Raw genomic sequence first — 26,751 nt, 5'->3', positions numbered from 1 at the left:
ATTCGTCCCAAGAACCTATTTAAACTTTGAATTGTGCAGGAATAGAAATTTGAGGGGGAAAATGGAACATGCTGTAGTTTATAAATCATTTCAATGTTTTGACTCCTAACTAACCCTCTTTGTGATGGTGAAGGGAAAAAAAAATGTATATAAAACCACCTGTGGTCTCTTAAATGTGCTGATTTGATGAAGAAAGAGTGGAATTAGGTGGCAAAAAGGTGAATAAGGAAACTCCAAAATCACAATGTGAGCAGGTTAAAATATCATAAACTATAATACAAAATGTCCCCGTGTAAAGAGCTTCTCCAAAATGTGTGAACATGACTTAAAAATATATATTTTGTAAATATTATATGTATGAAAATATATGCATTTTATCAATATATAAATATATATCATAAGTATCTATGTAATGGGTGCCTAGCGTTCGATGAACACCATTAAAAGTATCAGAGACTAATCACTGCAGGGATCACCTGATAATAATTAATAAACATCAACTCTTCTTGGTCAAGTGACCAATATTATTTCACAGTTGACTGTGTTGAGGGTTGAGCCAATGACCTTTGCCCTGAATTTTAATAATTTACTGTAGTTTTACATTAAATCGGAATATAATTGGGAAGAAAATTAGTGTTTCTTTGTGGGGAGTGCAGAGTAATGCCACTAATTGCATGTATAAAAGCCTTCCCGAGGTTGTATTTTCCTGTTCTTTCTTGATTTAGAAAATTAAAACTACAGTAATTTTCCGCTATTTGTAAGAGGGAAAAATGTGCCAGTGAAATTGTATTCAGCTAACTTAAAATGTCAAAGCTTTGGGCCATCTTTTCATGCCCAGTAATGACAAACTGTCAATTCATCACATTATTCAGGAATTCACCAGCAACTTGTTGCAGCTATCAGAGTTGAAAAAACACCTTATAGCACGTGTGGTCTGAGAGAAGAAATAATCTGATTTTTGTTTGTTTGATTTTTCTTCCTTTCACTTTAATATTTGACCAACTTTACATCTACAATGTGTTAGAGCAAATCACCACTTCTTTTTTTCTTTAGAAAAAGATGGACAAGAGAGAACACATTAAATTAACCTCAGCAGAACAGGAGATTAAATGAATAGGGCTTTAAAATTATTTTTAGATACCTGGGGGATTTTTTTTTTCATAGAAGTTATTATCAAGTAAAAGAATGGAGCTGATTTTAAAAGTACATGGGGTTTAAAATTTTGTTAAAAACACATATATTCACAAATGTCTATATACCAGGCGTACCTCTCCCTGGAACTTGGAAGGGTTAAATCAGACCACTGTAGTGTTATGGGAAGTGTTTTTTTTTTTTTTTGGCAATATCTAGTACCTTGAGTTTGTTATGTATTCAGTTATGTATGTCATCATAAAACAGTGCACCTGCATTAGCCTTCATTGTCTCAGGGTAGAAGCTGAGAAATGAGAAAAAAAAAATTAAACAGCTCAAGAAATGAATATTTCTGCTAATAGCGTGTCAGTATTTTTCCCTTATTCCACGGCCATTCTTAGTCTCAAATGCAAACTGCACAACCCAGACACTAGGGTTGGAATCCAGTGTTTATTCAAAAAGGCACCCTAAGGCAGCTGGAGTGGAAACGCTACATGTATGAAAAAAGGCAGCCGGGAAACTCAGCTGATCTGGGCACAGCAGCAGCAACTGTATTTACTAACACTTGTTTTCTGGGAGCCTATGAGAGAAATGGAAATAATTAGAAAGGACCTGAAAGGGTGGTATTTTGTTCCTTGTTTTCCTTATAAGGAGCAAAGCAAATTGCAGTAACACTTCGGGAGCTGGTATTCCCTATTGCCACGGGGACAGCCGATTCCTGGGTGGAGGAGTTTGTTTATACCTTAACAAATACAGACTGTTTTGTTGATTCAACAGCGCAAAAAAAAAAAAAAAAAAAAGGAGAGAGAGAAAGAAAGAAAAAGAAAAGGAAAAAAAAAATGCTTGCCCCATTCTTTGCTTTCAAACACTTCCCCCAATTAGAAAATGTCTCATAAAAATGCATCATGTGATAAGCTCTTGCTTTAGTCCCAAACCGAGCTGGAGTCCACTGGAGGTCTTAGAATTTGAATCCTTAGGGAGCACACATTTTAGCTCAGGGTGTAGTTACTCTGTCATGAAACAGGGAGCTTTGCCACTTGCTTGTTTTGGAAGGAAAATAAATTAAAAAAAGATTGCAGGGGATTTTAGTTATTATATGGCCAGGGCTCCGTTTAGAGTCTGTGGCATTCAAAGCTGGCTTTAATCACAGCATGATGCTTGAAGCCTCCAAAAGTCCAAGTGTTTCCTTTCTTTCTTTCTTCTTTCCGTTTTTTTTTTTTTTTTAAGCGTTACTTCACTGAGGCAGAGGGCTGCCTTTGAGTGACGTCACGAGTTTGAGCAGCAAGCTGCACAGGAGAAGGGAGGCTGGGTGAGTGACAGCCCAGCCTACTTTTTAATAGCTTTGTCATGTGACTGGGAACTGTAGTAAGACAGGTGCCTTCAGTTCACTCTCAGTAAGGGGCTGGTTGCCTGCATGAGTGTGTGCTCTGTGTCACTGTGGATTGGAGTTGAAAAGCTTGACTGGCGTCATTCAGGAGCTGGATGGCGTGGGACATGTGCAACCAGGACTCTGTATGGAGTGACATCGAGGTGAGCCGGGGCTGGGCTGGGCATTGCAGCCAGGACCGAAGCTTCCCTCCCTCCCGATGCAATGATTCCTGTAAGGGGGGGTGGGGGGGGAAGGGCTTAGACGACGACGAGAGGAGGAAGAAAAGTAGCCCGGGCAGGAGCTTTTGGAAGGGAATCTCAATCTTATCTTAACTCCAATAAGTTTGCTATTTTAAGGTGGCTCTGAGATCCCTTGAGCAAATCAAAGCTGAGCTGCTGTCACCCATATCTGTTGCAGTTGGAAACTCTTTCCATGTGCCTTTGGCTCTGTTTCTACTCATATGCAATATTTATGCTCTAAGATATTGATATGAATCAGAAGCTGAAGTCTTTCCAGTGGTGTTTAGTGGCCCGGTTGGAAAAATGCCATTTCTATTTATAATAAGATGAAGATAAAAATATTAAAATGGATGTGCTCAAATATAGTCAGTTTTGACTCTAGTCCGGATTTTTTTTTTTTTTCCTTCCCTCTTCCCCTCTCTTCTCTGTTCATCAGACAGAGAACTCACAAAATCCTAAATAATCCTGCTAGGCTATTTTAGATTGCTTTCCCCACGGCACACAGAACAACGAGGCCGCTTCCTTTAAAACACCTAGATGTGGCTGAAAGATTTGGTCAGCAAATGAAAAAGCCCATCCGTGCCTCACGGTGCAAGGTTTTGCACTAGCGTCGGTGGCAGGGAAGCCAATGGTTAAATCTGCCCGGACCCGGAGAGCCGCCTGGAGCCGGAGAGAGGAGTGTGTGCAGGGAGGGCTGTGTGTGGGGCTGCTCGCTGCTTGTGTAAAAATAGACGGCCATACATCAATTCCACAGTCTGTGCTGGCCACGATTCATACAGGGGGAGAAAAGCCAGCCGTTTCCTCCTAATCTCTGGAGCCTACGGTGACTAACAGGGGGACGCAGGACCGCGGCGTGGCGTGTTTGCATTCAGCACAGTGGCACGTTCTCGGAAAGTTTGGGCAACTTGGGGAAAGAAGCTAAACTTTGTGTGCACCGCGACGAGCTGGAGCCCGACTGCATTGCACGGGGGCTCGGAGCTGCTGCCAGGAAGGAGTGTGGCAGAGGGCTGCGAGTGCTCCCCCCGGGGGGCTGGGGCCACGGCGGGTGAGGGGGAGGATCGAGTGCCACACGTGATTAGATTAAATAAGATGTCCATGTGGTGCAGCCACACGCATCTGAAGTGCAAACGGTTGGGCCGGCCGGGCTGCATCGCTGCTCCTCTGCGGCCAGGCGTGCCCTGGGGCCCTAACCCTGCACCGGGCTTGCCCATGCGGGCTCGGCTGGCCCTCTCCTGCCTCGGCCCACGGCCCCTGCGGATCCCGGCTGCCCTTCCCTTGCTGTGATTTCTTGGGCAGGTGGAAGAGATCCAGATGTTCCGTAGGTCCCGCCGCTGTCGTGAGTCGGGGTTGCAGGTGGCTTCCAAGTCCCGGCTGTCCTGCAGCGGCCGGGGCGTCCTGTGGCCGGCAGCGCGGGGCTCAGCTGCTATACTTTCATTTTTCCATCATGTGTTATTCCTGATGCTGTCGGGAGTCGATATGGAAATGTGGAGGATTTGTTTTACTCACCGGGATTCCTGCAGTCATTTTCAAGGAAGCGTCAGAAGCACTTAGAACCGTGGCCCTTTCGTGCTTTTCTCCAGGAGGTGAGCTCGCGGGCTGGGCGTCCGGCCGGGCCTGAGCCGGGCCTGAGCCGGGCCTGAGCCGGGGCCTGAGCCGGGGCCGCCCGAGCCTGGCCGCTCGCCTCTGTGTTGCACCGGAGGCTGCAAGCTGCTGGGAGCCCTGCCTCCGCGGCGGCGGCTCTGGGAATCACCTCGGCCAGCCTGACAGATTACGAGCAGCAGGTAGCATGGGCAGCTTTCATTTTTTGAGTCATTAATGTTTGCTGTCATCCTAAAACGTATTATGCCCTTTTGCACATAATGACAGGACAGCGCAGTGGTTAATAAAGGCCTGTATCACTACAGCTACTCGGAGTCCCCGGTGTTTCACAGTTTAATGAAGGTGATGTACAATAAGGTTACCAAGATTGATAGAGACAATTCACATGCCACGCACTCCACCAAGACTGTCATTCTTTACTGCCCCCCGCCCTATTCCCTTTTCCCTGTCCTCACGAAATTTTTTTTTTCCTAAGAAGTAAGAATTTTTTCTTCCCATTAATATAATTAATGTGGCCAAGTCCACTCTTTCTTCTCTCTCTCTTTAAAATTTACCATCAATGGCACCAAAACCTCCAAAAGGTTAATGGAGAATTATACTTAATTATGATGATTCATTATCATCAGCGCAGTTAAGCTAATTTATTGTCTGCTCCTTAACTAAGAGAAAAGTCTGTTGGGGTGAAAAAACGTACAATAATTAGCCTTTTGTGTTTAGTGACTGCTTTATCCTCTTAAATCTTATTATAAAATTAAGGCTACGGTCGTGAAATAGCTGTCATAGTTGCAAAGAGGCAGTGGAATGTGTCTCTGTAATTGCGATAAAGCACACCTGTTACAGATGTATAGGGAAGCAGTAAATATCAGCATGTCAGATGAGGACAGTTACAGGGCTCGGACTGTTAAGTCTGGCATCATCCAAAGGCCAAATATAAATTAATAACAGGAACACCTGCTACCACTAATGTGTTTTAGATTATCAGGATAATGCCACATTCAGAAACCCTGATTTTATTAGCGTGTCAACATTGGCAAAAACACAAGCGCATTTTCAACCATAACCTAAGAAGCAAAAATGAGAGAGAAAGAGAGGGAAAAGAAATGTTATGAAGTAACAGCACAGTAAATAAAATGCCAGAAGTTGATCTGGTCGTTTTTTAACGGTCCTTAAAAGTTACCGGAGGGGTCTTGAACAAGCCGTGCCTCGAGGAGGCGGGCGAGGGGGGGAGAGAGAGCAAGAAGCTGCTCACCAATCCGGAGGGCACCCCAGCGTTCCAAGGCACAAGTCGGGTCCTCCACGACGAGAACTTAGGCCAGATGTAGAGCTCCCGTGTTTTCTACCTTCATTTTATTTCTTTGTTGCTGTTTTTGTTGTCTATGCTTTTCCGTTTGAGGACTATCCCGCAACGAAATCCTAGTGGGTTTTGCACCGTTGGGGAAAGTTATCCCCTGGTCTCTGAATCGATCATGCCGTGGAAGAGTTAACACCGTGTGTTTGTACCCGGAGGATAAGCAGCGTGGGCACGTAATGGAGGCTGGGAGGTGTTACACCCGTAACCAAAACGCAAACCTTGCACCCGAACAAAACCTTCCCCCCCCAGCCTGGCCTCTGCTTACTTATAACCTAGTCAAGTATACCGATCTGCAACTTTGGGCTACTCCGATAATAAAAATGTAATGACCAATAAAACGATAAGGAAAGAGTTTAGGTGGAGAGGATTGCCCCTTCTTTTTGCATCACCTGTGTGCCCGCGGTCTGGGATCCCACCGGGGCCTGGTGGTCTTAGGGAGGAAGCACAGTCATCTGCAGGCTGCTCCCAGCCTCTCCCCTTACCAACTGCTGACTCCATTACCCGGTACCTACTCCTCAGCGTGGGGCTTATGATCATGCTGCTGCATATGACCCGTGGAATGTCGCCTGCCAGGGATGACAGGGGTGCTCGAGAAAAAAAAAAAAATCTGCATAAAACTTATTTTATTCAAGATCTAAATGTCACGCGGGATCTTCAGCTTCGTGCTCAACTGCTGCCTGGATGTGAACAACTGCACAGCATCTCTGCTGACCTTGGAAGGTAGGGCTGCGAGGCTACCACTTCAGACTGTGTGAGGTAGACACCGTGGCTTGCAGGTGGATAAAATCTTGATGGCCCTGGCCTCACCAGACCCCCGCAGTAGGAAACTTCTACAGGGTTCTTCACAGTATGCGGGGAGGAAATCACCCCGATTGCCAATCTGAGGCTAGAAGCCCATCTCTTTGCTAAGGTGGTTCACTTTTTCCAAGAAGCCACAGTGTGGGACGACTGAAAGACCACCTACTCCCTGCAAGGAAGTGAAAGACTATTCCAATCTGAAAGACCCTTGCTGACAAGCAGCCCGGCCCTAGTATGGGCTTTTTTAAACCTCTCAAAATATGGAAATCATGTAAAAACTCCAAAGAAAAGTAGTTCTTCTGAGTTCACTTAGAGAATAGTTAGGGATACATAAATGATGGGGAAAAATACAATTGTGGGACGCTATAGTGGTTTTTCCTTTGTAGATGTCAGGCAATCCCAATCTTACACACACACACACACACACACACACACACACAGAGTTGTAAGTTAAACATAATGAAAGATGTGAAGATCATACAGAAGAACTCCGACTTTTGTCCTTATCTTAAGGAACTTGCTTTTTTAAAAAAAAAAATAACTTGTTTATTCATGAGAGACACACACAGAGAGAGAGGCAGAGACACATGCAGAGGGAGAAGCAGGCTCTATGCGGGGAGCCCGAGGTGGGACTCGATCCCAGGACTCCAGGATCATGACCTGAGCTGAAGGAAGACGCTTAACTGCTGAGCCACCCAGACGTCCCAAGGAACTTGCTTTTGACCTGTGGAAGATGAAGTGCCGAAGCTCATGAAAAGTCAAGTTAAGAGCAAAAGATTAAAATGACAATACAAGAAAACCATAGACCAGTTGACGAGCTTGCGTCATCCCTTGCTGAAGGAATTAGAGGATTCTACTGGTTACGAGGAGCGTAAGTGGGTGGAGTTTTCCTAGTAGAGTTCTCATGCTTTTATTTTTCATTGAGCAATTATTTATTTTGTGGTGGTGGCAAATCCGAGGTAAAAATCAATTTTGTATCCTTCCGTCAAAGAGATTATACTCTAAGGGTAGCATAAGATTCTGCATACGGTTAACCGGAAAACAACTTGAAACTCATTAAGCACTAACTGTCAAAAGGGTACAAATTCAGTTGGTTTCTAGCTGGAGGCATGAGAGAGGGCTTCATGGAAATATAGCACTTACCAAGAATTCGGAGGCAGAATTTTGGATGGAATGGGTCAGGCACAGTATCTTTTTTTTTTTTTTTTTAAATTTTTTATTTATTTATGATAGTCACAGAGAGAGAGAGAGAGAGAGAGGCAGAGACACAGGCAGAGGGAGAAGCAGGCTCCATGCACCGGGAGCCCGACGTGGGATTCGATCCTGGGCCTCCAGGATTGCGCCCTGGGCCAAAGGCAGGCGCCAAACCGCTGCGCCACCCAGGGATCCCTGGCACAGTATCTTTTAAGAGCAAAATAAGTAAAGGAATTTAGGATTTTTTTTTTTCCCTTCTTCTGGTGACTAAAACCCTGGAAACCAGCTTTGGTGGTGTGGTTGAATTAACCAGGCTTAATTCCTATCACATGCTATTGCAGTTTAATAAATTCCTGCAGTTAATGAAGGCTTTTTTTTTTCCCCCCTGCCTCCTGCAGTGTGCTGCTCTGGTTGGTGAAGACCAGCCTCTTTGCCCAGATCTTCCTGAACTTGACCTTTCTGAACTAGACGTGAACGACTTGGATACAGACAGCTTTCTGGGTGGACTCAAGTGGTGCAGTGACCAATCAGAAATAATATCCAATCAGTACAACAATGAGCCTTCAAACATATTTGAGGTAAGGGCATCCCTTGGTGAAAATTAATTTCTCATTGAACTTGGCTTGGGCCACGATATGATCGTTGGCCTGAAAGCGTAATGGGTTCTTAACTTTGTTGTCATGTAAAGACTTTTTCTCACAGGTAGGCACTTCTGATTTTGTGGAGAAACAGTGTTTGCAAAAATAAATGCATTTCGTTGTTATTTTTTTTTTGAGGATTCAGGGGCTCAGGCCCCCAACAGAGTGCATTAAACTGTGTTGAAATAGTAAGGGGTTGTGAAAGAATTCGTGACAAAGGAGAACAAAAGTCTAAACCTGTTTATTCCTGTCTATTTCCCACAGAAAAGGGCCTAATGTAAATTAATGTGAAATGTAAAAGAATGCAATGTTTTTTAATCCAAGAGATTAGACGTCTACCTTTATTTGCCTCACCAAGTAAGTGAGCCGTTATTCTTACTGTTATTTTGTGACCAGACCTCTGATTTCTCTATGTCATAGAAACTTTGAAACCCAGCTATTCTAATATCTACTTAGAAATTAGTAAAAATTCGCTTACCTTTCAATAGTGAAAGTTACCTCCCAGGCTCCAGACTCTTATTATAAGCCTACCCTATAATAAGGAATGTTAATCTACTCCTATTAAAGTGTTACTTTGAAAAAAGAAGTTCTTTCTCACAAGATCAGCGCTCATTTACTTGAAAATAAGCGGTTTCTTGTAGGGACAAACATCGAATGCTCTGGCAAATGAGCTGAATAAGGGTTGTTAAATCAACTACTTTTCAATATCACAACCACCCGCACCAGCATCATCATCTGATATCCTCGCCCTAATATGTGTCAGGCTCCATGCAAAGCACCCTAAATGCATCTTTCAAGCCACCAGCAGAGACATTTCTTAAACTTCAATGTATTTGGTTGAAATCTGGAGTCATTAAGAAAGCCAATTTTACAATATCTATTGAGGTTTTCCAGCACCCAGCACATAAAAGGCACTGAATAAATGTTTATTGAGTCATTAAGAAAACCAATTTTACAATATTTACCGGGGTTTTTCAGCGCCCAGCACACAGAAGGTGTATTGAATAAATGCCTGTTGATTAATGAGTGAATAGTGACTATAGTAATATGAATTAATAACAGTGATAACGAACAATAACGACGGTGGCCAACATTTTAAGATCCCCTGTGCTCTGTATGTGTCACCTCACACATCCCTCCAAACATCCTATTTTTTAGGTACCCTAAGTATCATTCCCACTTTCCATAGGCAGACACCGAGTCTCAGAGAGGTTCAGTGATTTTCCCCAAATCACACAGCTGACAAATAAAGACCAGGGATTTGAACCCCAAATTGATCTGACTTCCCAGTCCACATCGCTGATAAAAATAGAGTAACAGCGAGGTTGGGTGACAACCATCCCCTACAAAGACATACCAAGCTGCTGTTTTGCTGAATATATTTAAAAATAGAACAGACTCGTTCCTTTCAGTGTTGGTTGACATGGAAGCAGGGATCGCTGGGGGGAGCCGAGGAGGCTGTAGTTTCTGGCCACAGCTAAGATTTTCTAAATACGTCTGAACAGAGTCTTCGAAGGGCGCTCAAGGCGGTGGGGTCAGGGCTGGGGAGAAGGAGCCCTGAAGGTCTGGGGTTGGTTACGCTTCCCAGGCTTCTCGGCCGGGTCTTAGAAAGTTCATGTGAGGACTTGGCTAGTTAGAACTGGTAAATTGAACATTCCTCATTCAGTACACTTGTCAGGCGACAGGCCCGTTTTAAGTCATGCTGCATTAAATAAACAGTACTTTAAAAAATGTCCATCTCTATAGACCTCTTATCTAAAAATCGGCTATTCCCTGTTGGGTGACTGCCACGCATTTCGTAGACGGTGGTTAGGGAATTACTGAGAGGTGGGGGCCGCGGGGGAGGTGGAGCGCATGTCATGGGAGTCAGTGCCTCCCTGGTGGGCTAGTTTCAAAAAGTCCCTTCTCCATGACCTTGTGTCCCCATATTTCGTGTTGTGGCATCTTCATGAGGTACCTTGTCATGTACACCTTGGGGAGACCTGGTTCACCAACGCGTTACCTATAGATGCCTTATCCCATACGAAGACACCCCCTTTGCTTCCTTGTATGACTCTGGACCACTGATAGAATTGTTTTCAATGCTCTAAAACACAAAATTCATTGGATTTAGTTTCTCATTAGCTCGTTTTAAACCAGTGACTCTCAAGTCAAAGCCGTTTGGACTCAGTGTCTGGAGATAGGTTTGATTTTTTTTGGACTGAAGGCAAGAGGCTGCTACTGGCATCTCATGGGTAGAGACCAGAGCGGTCGCTAACTCTCCTCCAGCAAACAGGACAGGTTCCCACGACGAGGAGCTCTTTGGCCCTAAAATGACAATACCGCTGGGGTGGAGAACCCCTAAAAAAATAGCCACTGAAATTCCCTTTTATAAAAACACCCGAGAGGAACTGGGCAGCTTTCAGAGAGAAGATAGAGTTAAGATACAGGATATGAAGAATCAAAAGCCACATAACATCATGGAGATGCCCTGGGATTGAGCTGTCAGGAATTTTGTTAGTGACAGCGAAAGTGACCGTTTAGATAACCTGTAACAGTTTTCCCTGATGTCACAAAACTCCTTCTTCTTTGTCTGTGCAAAGGGTAAGGGCCATATGTGGCAACACCGAGACACAGCCGCAGCTTCCCGAGCATTTGCATACGGCCCAGATGCCTCTACTCTTTGCCCTCTAGCGTTAAACTCAGACAGCTTTTCTATAACGTTGGGGGGCGGGGTGTGGAGCATAGGTGGAATTCGAAAATTGTGTCTCCCTGGGAGGCAGGTCCCCAGGCAGCACAGTAACCCTCGAGTGGCCGCGGCCCTGGGCGGCTTCCTCCAAAGCAGCCTCTCCCGGAAGGCCTCCCCGGGCCTGTGCCTTTAAGCCTCTCCCCGTGGACTTTACCCAGGCTCACTTTCCTCCAGTTCTCAAAGCCCTGCCTCATCACATTTGGGAAAGCCTTGTACTCGGGCAAGCCAAACAGTCACGGTTTCCGCCACCTCTGATCTGCCAATAACAAGCATTACCTACCTCCGATTCCCAGAATAAAATAAGGCACCGAGTAGCTCAACACGCTGCCTGACTTAAGGTAGCACCTCGATGACAACCCTGGAGACTGGCCCCCGGGGTTCTGAGTCTTTTTTTTTTTTTTTTTTTTTTTTTAGATTTTATTTATGTATTTGAGACAGAATGAGAGAGAGAGAGAGGAGAGAGAGAGAGCATGAGTTGGGGGGCAGAGGGAGAGGGACTAGCAGACTCCCCACTGGGCAGGGAGCCCGATGCAGGGACTTGATCCCAGGACTCCGGAATCATGACCTGAGCTGAAGGCAGATGCTTAACCCACTGAGCCACCCAGGAGTCCCGGATTTCTGAATTCTAATCAAAGCAGAGAGCAAGGGGGGGGGAGGTATTTAGAAATCCATATAGGATGCAGATAGTTGACAGATAGTATAGCCAAATGTTAGCACCTTGGGAGTAAATAGAAATCTCTTCCTTTGGCCTCTTTTTTACATTTGATCTAAGCTTAATTTTTTTTTTTGACCTCGTGTTTTAGTTTTTTTTTTTTTTTAAGGTTTATTTATTTATTTATTTTTATTTTAGAAAGAGAGCGCATATGCAGGGGGAGGGGCAGAGGGAGAGAAACTCAAGCAGACTCCCCGCTGAGCTCGGAGCCCGAGATGGGGTCTCGATCTCACCACCCGGAGATCACGACCTGAGGCCACACGAAGAGCCAGACGCTTAACAGACTGAGCCAGCCAGGCGCCCCTATTTTTGTTGGACTTTAAAAGAAAAGATGAATGTGATTGAATGTCCCACACTGGGAGAGTGAATTCCTCAGCGGGGAGCAAGGGATGCCAATACGCCGTTGTCCACGTTGGTTGAGAAACTGGACACACAAACAGGAATCACTGCTTGCACAACAACCTGTGTTGGATGTGTAAATGCAGGTGACCAGGTTCTATTCAGAAGCCACTTAGGAAAACAGGACACAGGCTTTTCTAGGTGCAGTCTCCAGTGAATCTGATCCGTGTGTCAGGAAAACAGGATGCTGTCTCTGGACCCGTAGCAAGATTTATGTTTCAGAATATTGCAACATAACTTCCTTCCCTCTCTTGCCTTTGTGCATTGTTTGAAGAAGGAGAATAAAGGAGTGCTTTTAGAGCATGGCAGTACCTAAGGATGGGTGGCCCGGGATTAGTTTAAATAGCACGTTGGCCCTTGTGGTCACCATGGGCCACCTTGTCCCCGTTTCATGTAAACATCTGCTTTCAGTGCCTCCTTGACACAACTGCATGTGCATCTTCCATTCGTTTGTGTGTTACCTCTGAGTCCCACTACTTGGGGTCCTTCAGAGCATGGCGAGTGAGAAGGTGGTTGTCTCTAGGTCATTACTCATAGCATGTTCTGAAGTCTGCCTTTGCTAATAATGGGGGACAAGGGCCCACAGCCGCAGCCAGCATTCATGTGGGGTGATCACCGGGACGCTCGGTCAGGTCTGAGTCTGTGAACTTTTGTGGGACCAAAAGTGGGGGGTGCTTTCCCGTTATCTACTGAAAGATGTCCTGTCATGCCAAGGGTACAATGGTAGTTGGATGCTTCCAAGAATATTTGGTTATTCTGACGGGAACGCAAGAGATTTTATATTTCTTCTTTGGACTTTCTGTTGTTTTCTCATTTTTTTTTCTAAAATGGGCATATATTATGTACGTTTCAAAGTTTTTTTTTTTTTTTTAACTTGGCTATTCAAATGACCCTGAGTATTTTGGGAGTGGGGAACTTGCTTGTCTGGGTCACGGAAGTGTTTCTAGATGTTGTGTTAGAAGATGACAGAAAGTAAGTACCCCAAAAATATTTGCAGCAGAATGAATGAATTGATCAAGACATCTATATTGATGATGGAACCTCAGTAGGTGATATATATAATTACATAAAGAGCACAGAGGATCTGTTTCCTAAAGAACCTAGTTTGGGAGAGCAAATGCAGAAATGTGAAACAGTGAGCAAACAACAAAAGACTGCCTGTACTTGTGTAGATATGTGTGTGTGTGTGTGTTTCTGTATATATATATATATATATATATATATATATTTCTATATTAGCAATTAAAAATAATTTAATACTGTCTATTTATGTGTGTGTACATGTATATTTATATACAGCGGGTTATATATTATATATATATATATATATATATATATATATATATATATATATATATATTAGCAATTGCCAGACTGCGTGTATGCACATATACAGGTGTAGGGGTGTGTGCGTGTGTGTGTGCGTGTGTGTCCTAGCTAAGGAGGGAAGCAGCAATAAAAACATCATCGAGGCTGATACAAACAAAAAAAAAGAATGAAATGTTTCCGCAGGGGGAGCATGACGGTGAGGAGCTTGATTTGCCCAAAGTGAAATATGTACTGATGGGAACAACAGGGGTAGGAGAGGCAGGTGTGGATTTAGGGTGGGTGCAAATTACAGCAGACCCCCGGGAACCCAACTGGGAGTGTTCCGAGTTTACACAGGAGGAATTAGGGTGCCAGTGAAGATTTTTAGTGCTAGAGAGCAACATAACGGGGATCGTATTTAAGAGCGTGCTAATTCCCCTAGCGGGAGAGCTGTGGGCAAGCGGAAAGCGGGAGGAGTTGGACGGCAGGCCCTGCTGCATTCCGAATCCCGTGCAATGCAGGTGCGGGGAAGGGACAAGGTGACAGCAGAGGGGATGGTGTCCAGGGAACAAAGGCTTGAAGCATCTCGAAGGAAATTTCCATCAGCCCTGATGAATATGAGTTAGGTTAGAGAGGGAGGTGGCAAAGAATGCTAACTCAGAAATATTCCAAAGAGAATCAGAACTTCGTAGATCTCTCCCCGGTTACGTTTCTGCTCACCTTTAGGAGCTGAAGTTCTTTCTTAAGACTTGTGAGCCGTCTTACAAGGGGGCTCTCCGTCTCTCTGCTGCCTCAGGGGCAGAACGTATTTAACCCAATCCACAAATTTACGTGGTGTCTGCTTTTTTTCACTTGTCTCCTTGGAGGAAATTCTGCAGCCTTCCATGGTAATGAATTCCTCCTCCTGACTGTGCCTGTGGTCAGAGACTTTTCTATGAATGGCAAACCTCTTGGAATTCTTAACAAAACAACAGAGAGGAAAAACCCGCGTCAAAACCACCTCACCTTAATTTTCATCATGGAGAGAATAAATTCTCCTTTGTTATTCGGAGACACCAAATTAGTTGGCAATAATCACTTCTCGGAGGTTCCTGGGATTTCCAATTTGCAATCAATAAATGTTTGTCATTTGAATGAAATTTACAGTCCCCAACCAGATTTTTGCCACACTTGGCGATGACACTTAACGGAGAGCATCGACTTCAAGGAAGAAAATAATAGCCATTTAAGTGGGGAGATAATTGGCTGTAACATAAGAACATTGAAAAATGTTGAAACTCATGGAGACTTATGGAGTATTTTAAAAATTTATGTCGTACTTATCTTTGCATTTGTAGTCTACCACAAAATTCCAAATTCTGGGTATAAATCAGTTAGATGTTCATCTTGGAGAGTCACAAATCAGAAAGCAACAATCTGACCCAGCCCGTGTGCCGCTTTATTTTCCAGCGTCTACTGTGGGCTTATCTTGCAGGGGGGCACGACATAGTGGGGGGTGTGTGTGTGTGAGTGTGTGTGTGTGTGGTCATCTACACACACACACAGTTAAAGACTGTTTTAGACTTCTTGCCTTGATAACATCTGCCTTATCTCGGGAACATCTGGTTTATCGCCCTGTTTCCTCCCTGCCATTATGCTGACCGCTGGAAAAATAGGGCTCAGGAGTCCGGGCCCACAGGGCTCTGTCTACAGGCACCCGCCCCCGCGAATAAATCGCAGGTCGCAGGTGCCGGTTACATGACCACCTTCTCCCCATGCGTCACTCGCCTGCCGTTTGCCTCTGGTAACGCAAGGTGTGGTTAGGAGAGATGAGGTTGGCTGCCGTTTTTCTTGGAGGTCGATCCGACTCTTAGCCATTTGCAGTTTGGAAAGTGAGAATCCATATGTTTAATTAGGCACAATGATTGTAGAATGTACTGTTGTGTGTTGGGGGGGGCTGTTTTTTTATATGTGTTTTGGTTTGTTTGTTTTGAGAAGAGACCAATTATTTCATGCCACATACTCTAGGTGCTTCCAGTTGTAGGTGAGCCATTTCATGAATGTACCTTGTTTTTTTTTGTTGTTGTTGTTGTTTTTTTTTTTTTTTTTTTTTTTTGTGTGTGTGTGTGTGTGTGTGTTTTTTCCACCTTCTGGATTCACCAGAGGGTCATTTCACTACAAATGACTCTGCCTAGATTTCTTTGGGGCCAGACAAGTGGAGACCCACCTTCACAAGGAGGAAACACCTAGAGAGGAATCAGGAAAAAGTGGCTCATGGCCTCTTAGATTTACTTGAAAGATACTCGTGGAGGCTAAAGTGATCAACATTCAGGATGCTGGATTGGACAAACTGTCTATTTGTATAGCAACGGTGTGTGCTTGTATAGTAACCTTACACATATGTCGCGTCTGTTTGTCCATGTCCCCCTGTCTATATGCAGTGTCGTGGAGACACAGCCCAGCAGATGGCTCACCTCTGAATGAGATCAACACGCAAAGCAGATAAAAAGATGAACTTTAGAGACCGCCTTGTTAAACAGAGAGCCAAATTGTTCTACTCTTCCCTACCCCAGACTTCACATTTTTAACAAGTTTAATTTGTCCCTCTAATTATGGGCCTATCCTTCTATCAATGAAAACTTTTATTGAGGGTCTCAGAAAATGAATTGCCTGTGATGTAAAACAATTTTGTAAGGACCATTTTTTTCCCCTTCTTTTTTTAACCTATGAGGTTACTTTCGAGATTGTGGGCTCTGACGTATAGTTCTGAAAGCCAAGCAGGATGCTGTACGTTACGTAGCCTGCCAAAGATGCCGAATTACGAGTGGCTAGAACGAGAGCTGGGGAAAGGGGAAGAGAGATACATGATGAAATAAACACACCCTCTCGTTCTTGGCAAGGGCAAAATTTTATGAAGATAAATGACTTCTTATCCATCACGCCATTTGTCCCAAAACAATGATCAGAGATACTTTTGTGCCTTTTCTGTTCCCAAGTGATAGAATAATTTGCATAGTTGGAGCCTCTAAACACTATCACCTTGTAGATCTGCCCATCTCCATTACTACTGCAAGTTATTCATTCAAGGTTTGCGGCCGGATGGGTTAATGAATTACCAGATCTTGCGTAAAATGACTTGGCTTGACTTTTAAACAACTATTTTTTCCTTTTTTTTTCTTTTTCTTTCTTTCTTTTTCTTTTTTTTTTTTTTTTTTTTTTTTGGGCAGTCTTGTGATTGGTGTTAATTGGCTCTAGGGACCAAGCCTCCAATCAAGTTTTTTTTTTTTTTCTCCCCCCACCAGAAGTAGCTTCATTCAATATCCACGCCCCACCCCCCGTCCCCTTTTTCATTCTCTTCCAAATTTACGCTCAGAGACAGTGGGTTCGAGGAGCTGCTGCATGCAGGCTGATAGGGCCTGGAGGAGGGAGGAGACTCAGTAGCCAAATCTTTGGTAGCTGAGGCCCTTCCTTGTGCCAAATCAGCATGATTTATCATCAGAGCCCTGTCTTCAGCACAACTAAGTTTAGAGTGAGTTCCTCGGTGTTCTTCACACGATATGCAGAGCTGGAGCTCTGAACTTTGAAGGAAAGCCTCAGAGCAATTTGCAAAGTGCTGGTGCTTAGTGAATACTAAATTACATTTAGGAAATAGTGTGCTGTTACCAGTTATACTTCATTTTTATTCTTGACACAGACACCTAAATCAGAGAACAGTAACATTTCAGAGATTATGGAAGCAGTTTGGGTATGTTCCAACACTATAATAGGATCAGAATTTTAAGGCCTTTTGTATTATTACCAATAGTCACTTAGTTTCTGCTGCAGTGTACTTTGTAGGGAATTACAGCTTTTACTAAAAAGATTAAAATGCTATTATGCAAATGATTGCAGTATGTTATTATGTTTACAAATTAACATCCATGGCTCAACACACAAATTAACTAACTATTCTATCTATGTTATTAAGGATTTAATAAAGTAACTGTTAATAAAAATGGGTAGCTCGGAACACTTAATAGGAAACAATTGTGATTTAACACAGAACTCGAGCATCGTGTTTAACGTTCTAGGTGATATAATGGTAAAATCAAGTTGAGCAAAGCACACGGAGGCACCGGGACCGTGTGAACCGCAGACCTGCTCATCTGAGAGGCTGATGGCTGCGAGCGAAGTAGCTGCAGGCTACGATGTACAGTGGGCAGCACATCAATAAATCTAAGCAAAGCACACAAACCATCTTCTATTAATAAATAGTTCATTGAAATGATAATTGCCCTCCCGTACGTGTTTGATATGTTCCATGCACGGGGAGAATACTTACATTATTCTAAAATGGAGCTCAGAGCAAATTTTCGATGTTGGCGGATGAGATTTAGCTGCAGACTATCGCCGTGTGATAAAAGGGGAGAAGGCTAGGTTCGGACTAAGATGGCTTTACAAACAGGCTGCAAATTGCTATTCCTGGCTGCTCATAAGAGATCATAAAAGCAAGGAGATAAGAACCGCCAAGGTCCCTGAGAAATGAATGTATGTGATTATGTTATCTTGTGGGTTGGATTTACTAGACAGACCGACAACACCTTCGCTTTAGTCCAACAGGAAAAGTAGAGATGCAGGATTTGGACAGCAAACTTTGTTAGAATGGGGACATTCCACAACACTGTAATTAAAATGCTTCCAAAGAGACCCAGGATTCCAGTCACTGAGTCCTTTGCTAGATCTCAAAACGAGAGTGAGAAGTATTACCCAACACGAAGCCAGCAAACAAACAAGGACACAGAAGAATTGCTCTACAATCCTGGAGGAACTTGATTGATATTTCAAATGTCCAGGGCTTGTTTTTCTTAGCCAAGTGAGAGTGTTGGAGACTCCTATGGAAACTGTAGCCTTTTTAGGTCAACCTAAAAATAAATAATCAAATTAAAAAAAAAAAGAATAAATCAACAATTACCTTTTCAGGTCTACCTAGAGAGGACAACTAACGTGAGCTTCTTAGTGGGAATATCTGGGCCTACTCAAGAAACATGAGCAGGGAAGCAACCACAAACCTGGTCAAGGTTTGTGTCCTTGCATACAATGCAAGCAATTTATTTTGTTCCGAATAGCACCTCTGTTGTTGGAAAACTACTTATGCAAATTTTTGATATCTAGCTTTAGCAAGGCGCCTGGTTCCTTCATTTCCTTCCACATTTGGATAAATTGTGTTGTTCTTCACTCTTCCAAATTTGTCCTTGTGGAAGCGAACACTTGCAAATTGGTTGAAGCTCGCTAAGGGAAAGAAAGGGAGGGGAGCGGGAAGAGGAGGGGGAAAAAAAAAAAAAACCTGCCCCCAAACAGTTGCTGGGGCAGCTTCTGATCTGATGGTCTGTGGCCTTGTCCCGTTCCCAGGCGCCTGATCAAGAAAGTGGTACAATTCTGTTTTGCCGGCATTCCGGAACTCTTGCCAACATTTACCTGACATGACCAAGGTTTAAAGTACTTGCTGTAACTTTAGGCAGCGTAGTGGAAATGTGCACCTGTGTGTGTGCGACACACTTCCTTTTTTTTTTTTTTTTTTTTTTTAAGGAAAACAAAATGATACTTGCCATACAAGGGTGGTAAAATAATTAGTCCGGTAGACAAATGCCTTGGCCCATGTTTGAACAGAGCTTTAAGGACACGGTGTTCTCAGCAGCCACATATCTAAATACAAACCAGTGTCAGCTGCCATGCAGACCAGAATGTAATAGCCCGTTCTCACATAGGTCATCGCCAATCCATTTTGGTCACACCGCACATCTGTGTCTGTGCGCTGCAGCTTCTTAAGGTGGTATTTGGACTTCATAAGAACACAAACAACCAAGCTATAAATTCCCACTGCTGGAGTTATTTTGAATAAGTGTATACTGTTTCATATTTATAATGGTGAGGCTTCATAATATTCACAGCGAATATATAACACCGATCAGTTCAACAAGCATGAAATTGTATGTTGTCAACTTGTCACATAAATAGAGTCATATTCAGGCCTGCGATAATGTTGAACTAACATTTTTTTCCCCCACAGTTGTCGAGAGGGTCACAAAAAAGTGGGGAGGTAGCACTTCCTTTGGGTAGATCGACAGTCAGGGCCATTGTAAAGTTGATATTAGCGTTGATGGGTCCCTTTTCTTCCCTCCCTCCCAAGCGCTTGTTTTCCTTGGGTGAATGCTAATTGGCTAATCTGGTGTGTTTCTTCTGTCATCCAATGGTATCATTTTCGGCAAGTGCTAGAAAGCTTTTTTGGGTTGTGGATGTGTGAGTGGCTTTTTCTGTTCTCCTTTAAAACAATTTTTTTTTTCTATTCTTGGAGCGCAAATCAGCGTTAATTGTCATGAAATTCTCTAGCTCTACTCTGGCAAGTTTTCTTGTTGTCTCTGCACCTCAGTTAACTCTTAATTCATTACCAGATCACTGGTGAAAGCTCGGCATTTTGGGTGAACTCTCCTGCTAGAGAGAGGATTTAGAGAGGGGGGAGAAAGGAAATTTGTGAACCCAAATTGCACCTAACTGAAAGGGGAAGGGAGGACAGAGGGAGCGTATTCACCCGGAGCTAGGGAGCTACTGCAGAGATCACTCGCCACAGCAGCTGATATTTCTGTACCAGAGGCAAGAGAGGGAGCCGATGCCCAGTACTTTTTCACTTTTGAGAAATTCTTAGATGTGTTCGATCCTCCCCGTCTCAAATGCCCATCCTCAAAGGGCCTGAAGACAAAGTGCTGCGGGCTGGGTCTGCAAGCACCGTGGTTTATCCCATGAGGTTGCTAACTCAACACCTCAGGGCAGTGCATGAGAAGGCAGCTATTAGCAAGCATGACTTCTCCCACCAGCCTTTTCATCCCATATCACTTGTGATATAGGTGGTCACATTTTCTCCTCTGGTTTCCAACTTTTGCCTAGTTTCGCATGACTTCAGGCTTCTGGATCTTAAAAGTTCCTCTATTACTTATTTACCCATCCATCAACAACTAATGCTTGTCGACTGCTAGCGTGCTCACGTCCTTGCCGATTTCTGGGGAGGCAGTGGTTGAGAGTAGACGCAGTCCATGGCATCATGAAGCTCATGGTTAGTGGGAAAGACAGGTCATTAAAATCAAGTGAGATAAGCTGTCTGATAGAAGAAGCGAAGCATTGACTTTCTCCACCTGCTTGTTATCCTGGTCATCGCTAATAGATCAATTCTCCCCTTCTCCGAATTGGTACACTTATCATCTTCAGGAAGGCCTTTGCCTTGAGGTGGGATTTTTCTGGAGTGCATTTCTCCTAGTCGCTGGGGACTTCTATTCCAAACCGAGAGCCCCGGCATAGAGTCCAATAGGCTCAGGGCAGTGGAAGAGAATATTTGAAATTGGAAGAGCCGAGATTTATGGTGTTCCACACATAGCACATTAAGGAAAACAGAAGTTTGCCCATTGGAATTGCTGAGGGAGGACAAGAAGAAGCCAACCTAAGGGAAGAGAGCAGAGCTGTCAGCAGAAAGTTCTTTAACCTGTGTGCAAGGCTGACGTGACCAGAAAGTTGTGCCCTTGGCAGAGTGTGTGGGGCTCCTTTGGATGAAAACCATTCTGTACCATTTTAGGCCTGTTGACTTTTCTCTCTGAAAATGATATTTCTGTCCAGCCGGAAGGGCTGACATGCCTTTGCCTTGATGCGACCTCCCAATTTGTGGCTTTTCTCTCGCTTGGAGCGCTCTTCTCATGGTCTCACGGGCTAGTCCTCTAGAGGGACTACTTGTCCCCTTGAATAAGGCAAGCACAGGGGGATTGTAGACCTCTCCTTTTCTTCTCTGTGGGGGTACCAAGCATTACACCTCTACTGAGCTGTACTCGGTATTTCCTGTAATACCCCGGCTTAAATCTCTTCTCCCCAGTCCTTTCCGAGAAGCTGATTTCTGCTTATGAATGGTGCTTATGTAGGGAAAAAAAAGGTGCCTCTATTATAAGAATGCCCTTGGTTTTTCCACGGGCTCTTGGCCTAAGGACATTAGCTTCCCTGGATGCCATTTCATTTGTTCAGATGTGAAGTTGGAGCTTCTCTTTTCCAGAGATAGTTCTCCCGGGTGTCCAGGGATCCCGGCCAATTCCGATTCTGTCCAGAAATGTTCTCATGTCAGGATCCTCTTGTGTCTTGCCAGCACATGCTTAGTGGGGACACCCTGCTCTTCTCTGAGCTGCATCTCCCAGCCTGGGTTTTGCTTTCGGGCCGTGCTGCCCGATGGGCAGGCTCGCCTCCTGTTTGTACCGGAGAAGAGTCTGGGCGAATGCCTGAGCATTAGAATGCAATGATGCTGCCTGGGCTAAGTGACATCTCTCTCTCCCGCTGGTCCCCAATTCCAGGGCTCTGCGTGCAGCAGATTTGAGAGTTACGTTAGGTCACAGCGCCACTTTCCAGCTCCTTTAATCCCGTCACCCGGCAATCCCACCAGTAGGGCGTGGTGGCTGCCCCGGTCCTAAAGGAATTTGTGTCAGCTTCTCTGGGACAAATCTAGTCTGGCTGCTTTGCAATATTTGTTCCAACCGAAAGTTTTGACAAAGACTTTCTATCTGCACGGAACCAAAGAATTGTCTGTGGTTAGATGCACCGGGAGGTAACCGAATGTTGCCTGGTCTTGGCAGATAACTGAGTCTGGTCATCCACGTAGCATGATCCATGCCCCATTTAATTTGTCTTTGAATGGCAAATGTGTCTCTTCTCTGAGTCAGCAAAAGGCGTGATGATACCCTCTAACAGCACCGTGTGACCTCCATGCTGCTTTTGTGATCCAGAAAAACAAAACACCGATCCCGCTTTTTCCCTTTGGTTGCCGGTTCGTTTTTATTTCCAGCTACATGCTTCCTAGCTGAAAGAGAAGATGTATGTTCCACAGATAGGATGCATTTTTACTTAATCACGGCGGTTATTTTTATAATTCATATGAGGAGACCTCATTTCTTTGACCATTATTAACTTAGCATTATTAATTGTCTGAAACATAGCTGAGAAACACACCATTTGTAAAAATGTCTTGGAGAAGCCAAACCAGAGGCAGAAAAATCGTACCCCCGTCCTTAATGCATTTTATTCCCAGATAAGCTTCTCCAGCCCTCACTTAGCACTGGCTTCCTTTTGTTTTACTTACAATTTAAGCCAATCTAGTTATCTGTTCTCCGAGCAAGCCCACGGAAGATTAGAAGAAATGATTTAGCAAGCTAATGAGCTGGTGGAGGCAAGGAGATCATAGCAGGAAGTGGGCCCTGACCAAAAGACAGGAGACCAAAAATGATCAAAAGTAGGCAAACACTCAAAATAGGACTGTCTGGGACTATTCAGTTAGTGGGCACATGACCCTGTATTTCTCAGGGCTGTGTTTCTAAGCAGCTCCCTGTAGTCATGTTGCAGTGTGACACAATGCTACAGAAATCAACTCTCAAAATTTTTAAGATGGGGGAAATACGAGAACGATTCTGAAATCTTTCCATTCAGTGCTTTTAATAAAAAAAAATTTGGTACTTGAGCAAGTCAACCCCTCGATTCCCCTGCACAAGTGCCTACGTGGATTAATGGCTGATGAGGAGAGATAAACGAGACATGTCTACAAACACGCATGCATATTTTTAGACCTGGAAGATTTTCATGGAGTCTTGATAGCGTTCCGTAAGACTTTCCCGTGTAACGGCACCAAGCGAGACAATACCCCATGAAATGTTGAACTTCATTGTACGATCTGTCAGATTCCTTGCTCCCTTAAAAAATACAACTGTTAAAATTTCCTCTGATAAAGAGGCTGCTGATTTCTTTTCTCTTGTCAATAGTGAAGCTCTTTGGCTACAGGGCCATTAGTCAAGACAAACACAGCTCAGCGGAGTTATTCGTAAATCAGTAATTCCCCACATTACTTTAGAACGGAATCACCCGGACCTTCCCCCTTTGTTGCTCTCTTATCCAGTCCTCCAATAAACCACCACCCCAACAATGCGTAATTCACGGGCCCATATTCATTTGGAGCACACTCAGTTGCAATATCAGTGCTATAGGTAACTCCCCCTTCTTTCTCATGTTGCCTGGAGATCCTGAGGAAGAAACCACCAACCTCAGGGCTTATAAAATAATCCTTAAAATGCGCCGTTTGATTTTAGATAAAGGAATTCAGCTAGTGTACAGGACTGAGTTCCCTAAATTTAGTATCTGTCTAGAAACCCAAGGAAGGCGATGACTGTGACTTCTTTGTCCAAACTCTCTGGCCCAGCTACGCCACCTTTCACCTGAGGGGACAGAATGGACAGCTTGGATTTCTCCATGTGGACTCGGAGCTTTGGTTAGGCCGCGACCCCTCATTAATATTCAAACTTTGGCAATTTCAAAGAATGCTGTCTACCCTGACTACGGTAAGCAGCCCAGCTCCCCTGGTACTCTCTCACGCTTATCCTTTGTACGAAGGCATTTGTGTCTCCCTTCATGTCCCTTTCAGGAGTAATTCTTCCCTTGTTCAATTTTTCCCTTTCTCTTTATGGCTGTCATAATAGCCCCTGATACAGTCAGGCAGCGATGACCCTGTCCATCACTCACCTGCAAGCTATTCTTGAACTAGCGGATGGTCCCTGAGTGACCAGATTAATTGTGCCGGTGGTGGGTCTTTCTACCCGACCTTTCATCCAGTAGCATAAAAGCTGATTCCAGGCTGTGTGCAAGGCTGGCGGCCCTGCCATCTCAGTGCCCTCCGTGGAGCCAAGCAGTGGAAAGGAGAGCATCAATGCAAATTAAGTGCAGCGGCAGGGAGAGAAAAAGTGTGTAGTTGGGGGGTCACCAGAAATGAAATCTGTTCTTCTTTGAGTGAAAAGAAGTCTTAAGGAGTGAGCGTCCAGAGGAGGTTTTCCACAGACACAGTTTTCAGATGCTGCCCTATAACAATGTACTATTCTGAAGGCTGTTTTGTGCGGGTCTGTGTTCAGTTGGAGCCTTTACCAGGCAAAGGGTAGCCTATTAAGTCCCTACCCTTGGGAAGGTACTTGTGGCCCTTCTTGGGCACCCAGTGGGCTTTAATCGTTACACGCGCCTTAGAGCATCTTTTCCTTTTGTGAAGGCCTTTGAATTGTGGCAGTAGCTGTTTGGATGTAGGTTTCCGGCAGTGCCCCTCAAGCCATATTATAAACTGCATGAGGGAAAGGATGTGTCCTAAGTGCTGCCCCATTACCTTGCCAGTGCCCAGGACGAAGCCACGCGTGCAAGGAATTCGATCTCCGATGTCTGTTAATGGTTGGATTTGCAGTGGTTGGACCAAATACCAAATTCAGAGGGAAAGACAGAGAGATAGAGAGAGAGAGAGAGAATAAAATGACCTTCCCAGCCATTCAGACCAATCATGCTAAAAATAAGACGTATCAAAGATCTGAGCGCACGTTCTCCAAGAGATGGTTTGTAAACAGAGCCAACAGTGACAGCAGTATGTTGTGTGCCTGCCAGAGAGGCTGTGAACTTACCTTCTAATTCACTTGCTGCTCAGATTAAGATATCTGGGTGGTTTTAATGGCAGTTGGGAGACATGTGGCTGTGTGAAGCCAGTGTGCGTTGGCACATGAAGACACAGTTGCACGTTTGCAATGGGTGTTGAGTACTCACTCCTGTCCCCTGTAAGAGGGGGAGTATTTCTCACATGCAATGAGGAGCTAAAGAACTGGGATTTTTCCAGGGTTCCAGAGCATCAGGGGAACTGCCTCTGCACAAGGAACCCGCTGTGTGGGGAACCTGTTGCCACGCGATGTCATGAACTCCCGGGTAACAGCCGGTTCCTTGTACACACTGCCCCCAACACTGTGCTCATATTCCCTGGCCTGTTTTAACTCTCACAGCAGATCCAGGCATCAAGTTTTTGCAAATATTTTGGTGGTGTTGTGGTTTCCTTGTCAAAAATCACAGTGGAAGGAATTTACCCCTCGTGGAAAAATGATTGCATGATTACACAAGTTCCTCGTGCCATAGTTGTCTGGCAGTTACCTGATTTCTCAGAAGAATCCAACACAAAGGCTGGAGAGAAATGGTGGGATGGCAAAGGGTGGCTAATTTCCCAAGGCATTTGGGCTCTTCAGAGGTTGTGAATGTTTTTGTCCTTGCTTTCCTTTATAGGCTGGGATCATCGAAACCAGGGTACAAAAATAGCAAAGATGATCCCGTTAACCTGAATTTCCTAGTAGTTTTCGTAGAGCAATTGAATTCATGGCCATTTTTGCTATTTTAGCAAAGACCTTGGTGACTTGTCTTTGTTAGAAGGGAAAGGTTTGTTCAGTCCGGGGCTTCGAGTTGACTCTCGTGTTATAATTCAGTAGGCTGCTATACAGGATGCTCTAAACCAGGGACTGATTTTATTCATTCCTAAATTGATCCATTTATCAATCATGTGCCAGGTTCTCATTCAGGCACTCAAAATACCTAGATGTGTCTACTCTGTGCACAGTACTTCAGACACAGGAGTTGGTTGTCCGGTGAAAAAGACAGATTTAACTAATTACAAGATAATGGGGTGAATTCTGTGGTCAAGCTAAGCAATGGAATGCCATGAAGATGAAAACAGAGTAAAAATGCCTGCTAAAACAGAGAGGAAGGGGCCCCTGGGTGGCTCAGTGGTTGAGCATCTGCCTTCGGCTCAGGGCGTGATTCCAGGTCCTGGGATCGAGTCCTATATCGGGCTCCCTGTATGGAGCCTGCTTCTCCCTCTGCCTATGTCGCTGCCTCTCTCTCTGTGTGTGTCTCTCATGAATAAATAAATAAAAATCTAATACATAAATAAATACATAAATAAAAAACAGAGAGGAAAAGTGGTAAGCGTTGATAGAGTACTTAGCCATGAGATTTGATCCCATCAGAGGCGAAACATTCCCATTGACTTATAAGATGTCATCAACTGCGTTTCTCACCCCTCAGGAGGAAAACAGAATGGTCAGGAAAAAGGATGCACATAGTAGGCTCTTCCTAATATTTCTGGCAAGGCCTGTCCACGTCGTGCTTAGCCGATCAACAGCTCATTAGATTTTAACAAAAGCAGAAGAGCTAAATAAGAATTCCTCAGTCAGGCACCCCGGGCACTATCTCTGAGAGCAAATGTGCCATAGAGAATCCGAAGTGAATTAAATAGTCAGCTACAGCGAGCCAGACTTTTAAAAAAAGCCCCGAAATGACCAAAAATGGAAACATATTACAGTTATCTGCATTCACAGTACAGAACAAGTTTGGTCGTATTTAAGATAATTCTCTAGTGCCTACTATTTTTAGCCGAAGGGTAAGCTTCTGTAAGAGTCTTTCCGCATTGCAACCCTTT

At 44.3% G+C, this 26,751-nt stretch overlaps 1 protein-coding gene across 1 annotated transcript in view; it reads left to right on the top strand.

Moving 5' to 3' along the window:
• The first annotated feature begins 2,541 nt into the window (after positions 1-2,541).
• PPARGC1A (PPARG coactivator 1 alpha) overlaps positions 2,542-26,751 on the top strand; it is a 98,223-nt gene continuing 74,013 nt past the window's right edge. The window contains exons 1-2 of the mRNA XM_055326652.1: positions 2,542-2,661; positions 8,080-8,259. Coding sequence (XP_055182627.1) covers positions 2,614-2,661; positions 8,080-8,259 — 228 coding nt within the window. The 5' untranslated portion in view covers positions 2,542-2,613. The remainder of the gene's footprint in view (positions 2,662-8,079; positions 8,260-26,751) is intronic.

This window comes from Nyctereutes procyonoides, unplaced genomic scaffold (assembly GCF_905146905.1).
Source record: "Nyctereutes procyonoides isolate TBG_1078 unplaced genomic scaffold, NYPRO_anot_genome, whole genome shotgun sequence".
Taxonomy (NCBI): domain Eukaryota; kingdom Metazoa; phylum Chordata; class Mammalia; order Carnivora; family Canidae; genus Nyctereutes; species Nyctereutes procyonoides.
Note: the sequence above shows the minus strand (reverse complement) of the source record. Positions and strands in the feature narration are given on the sequence as shown.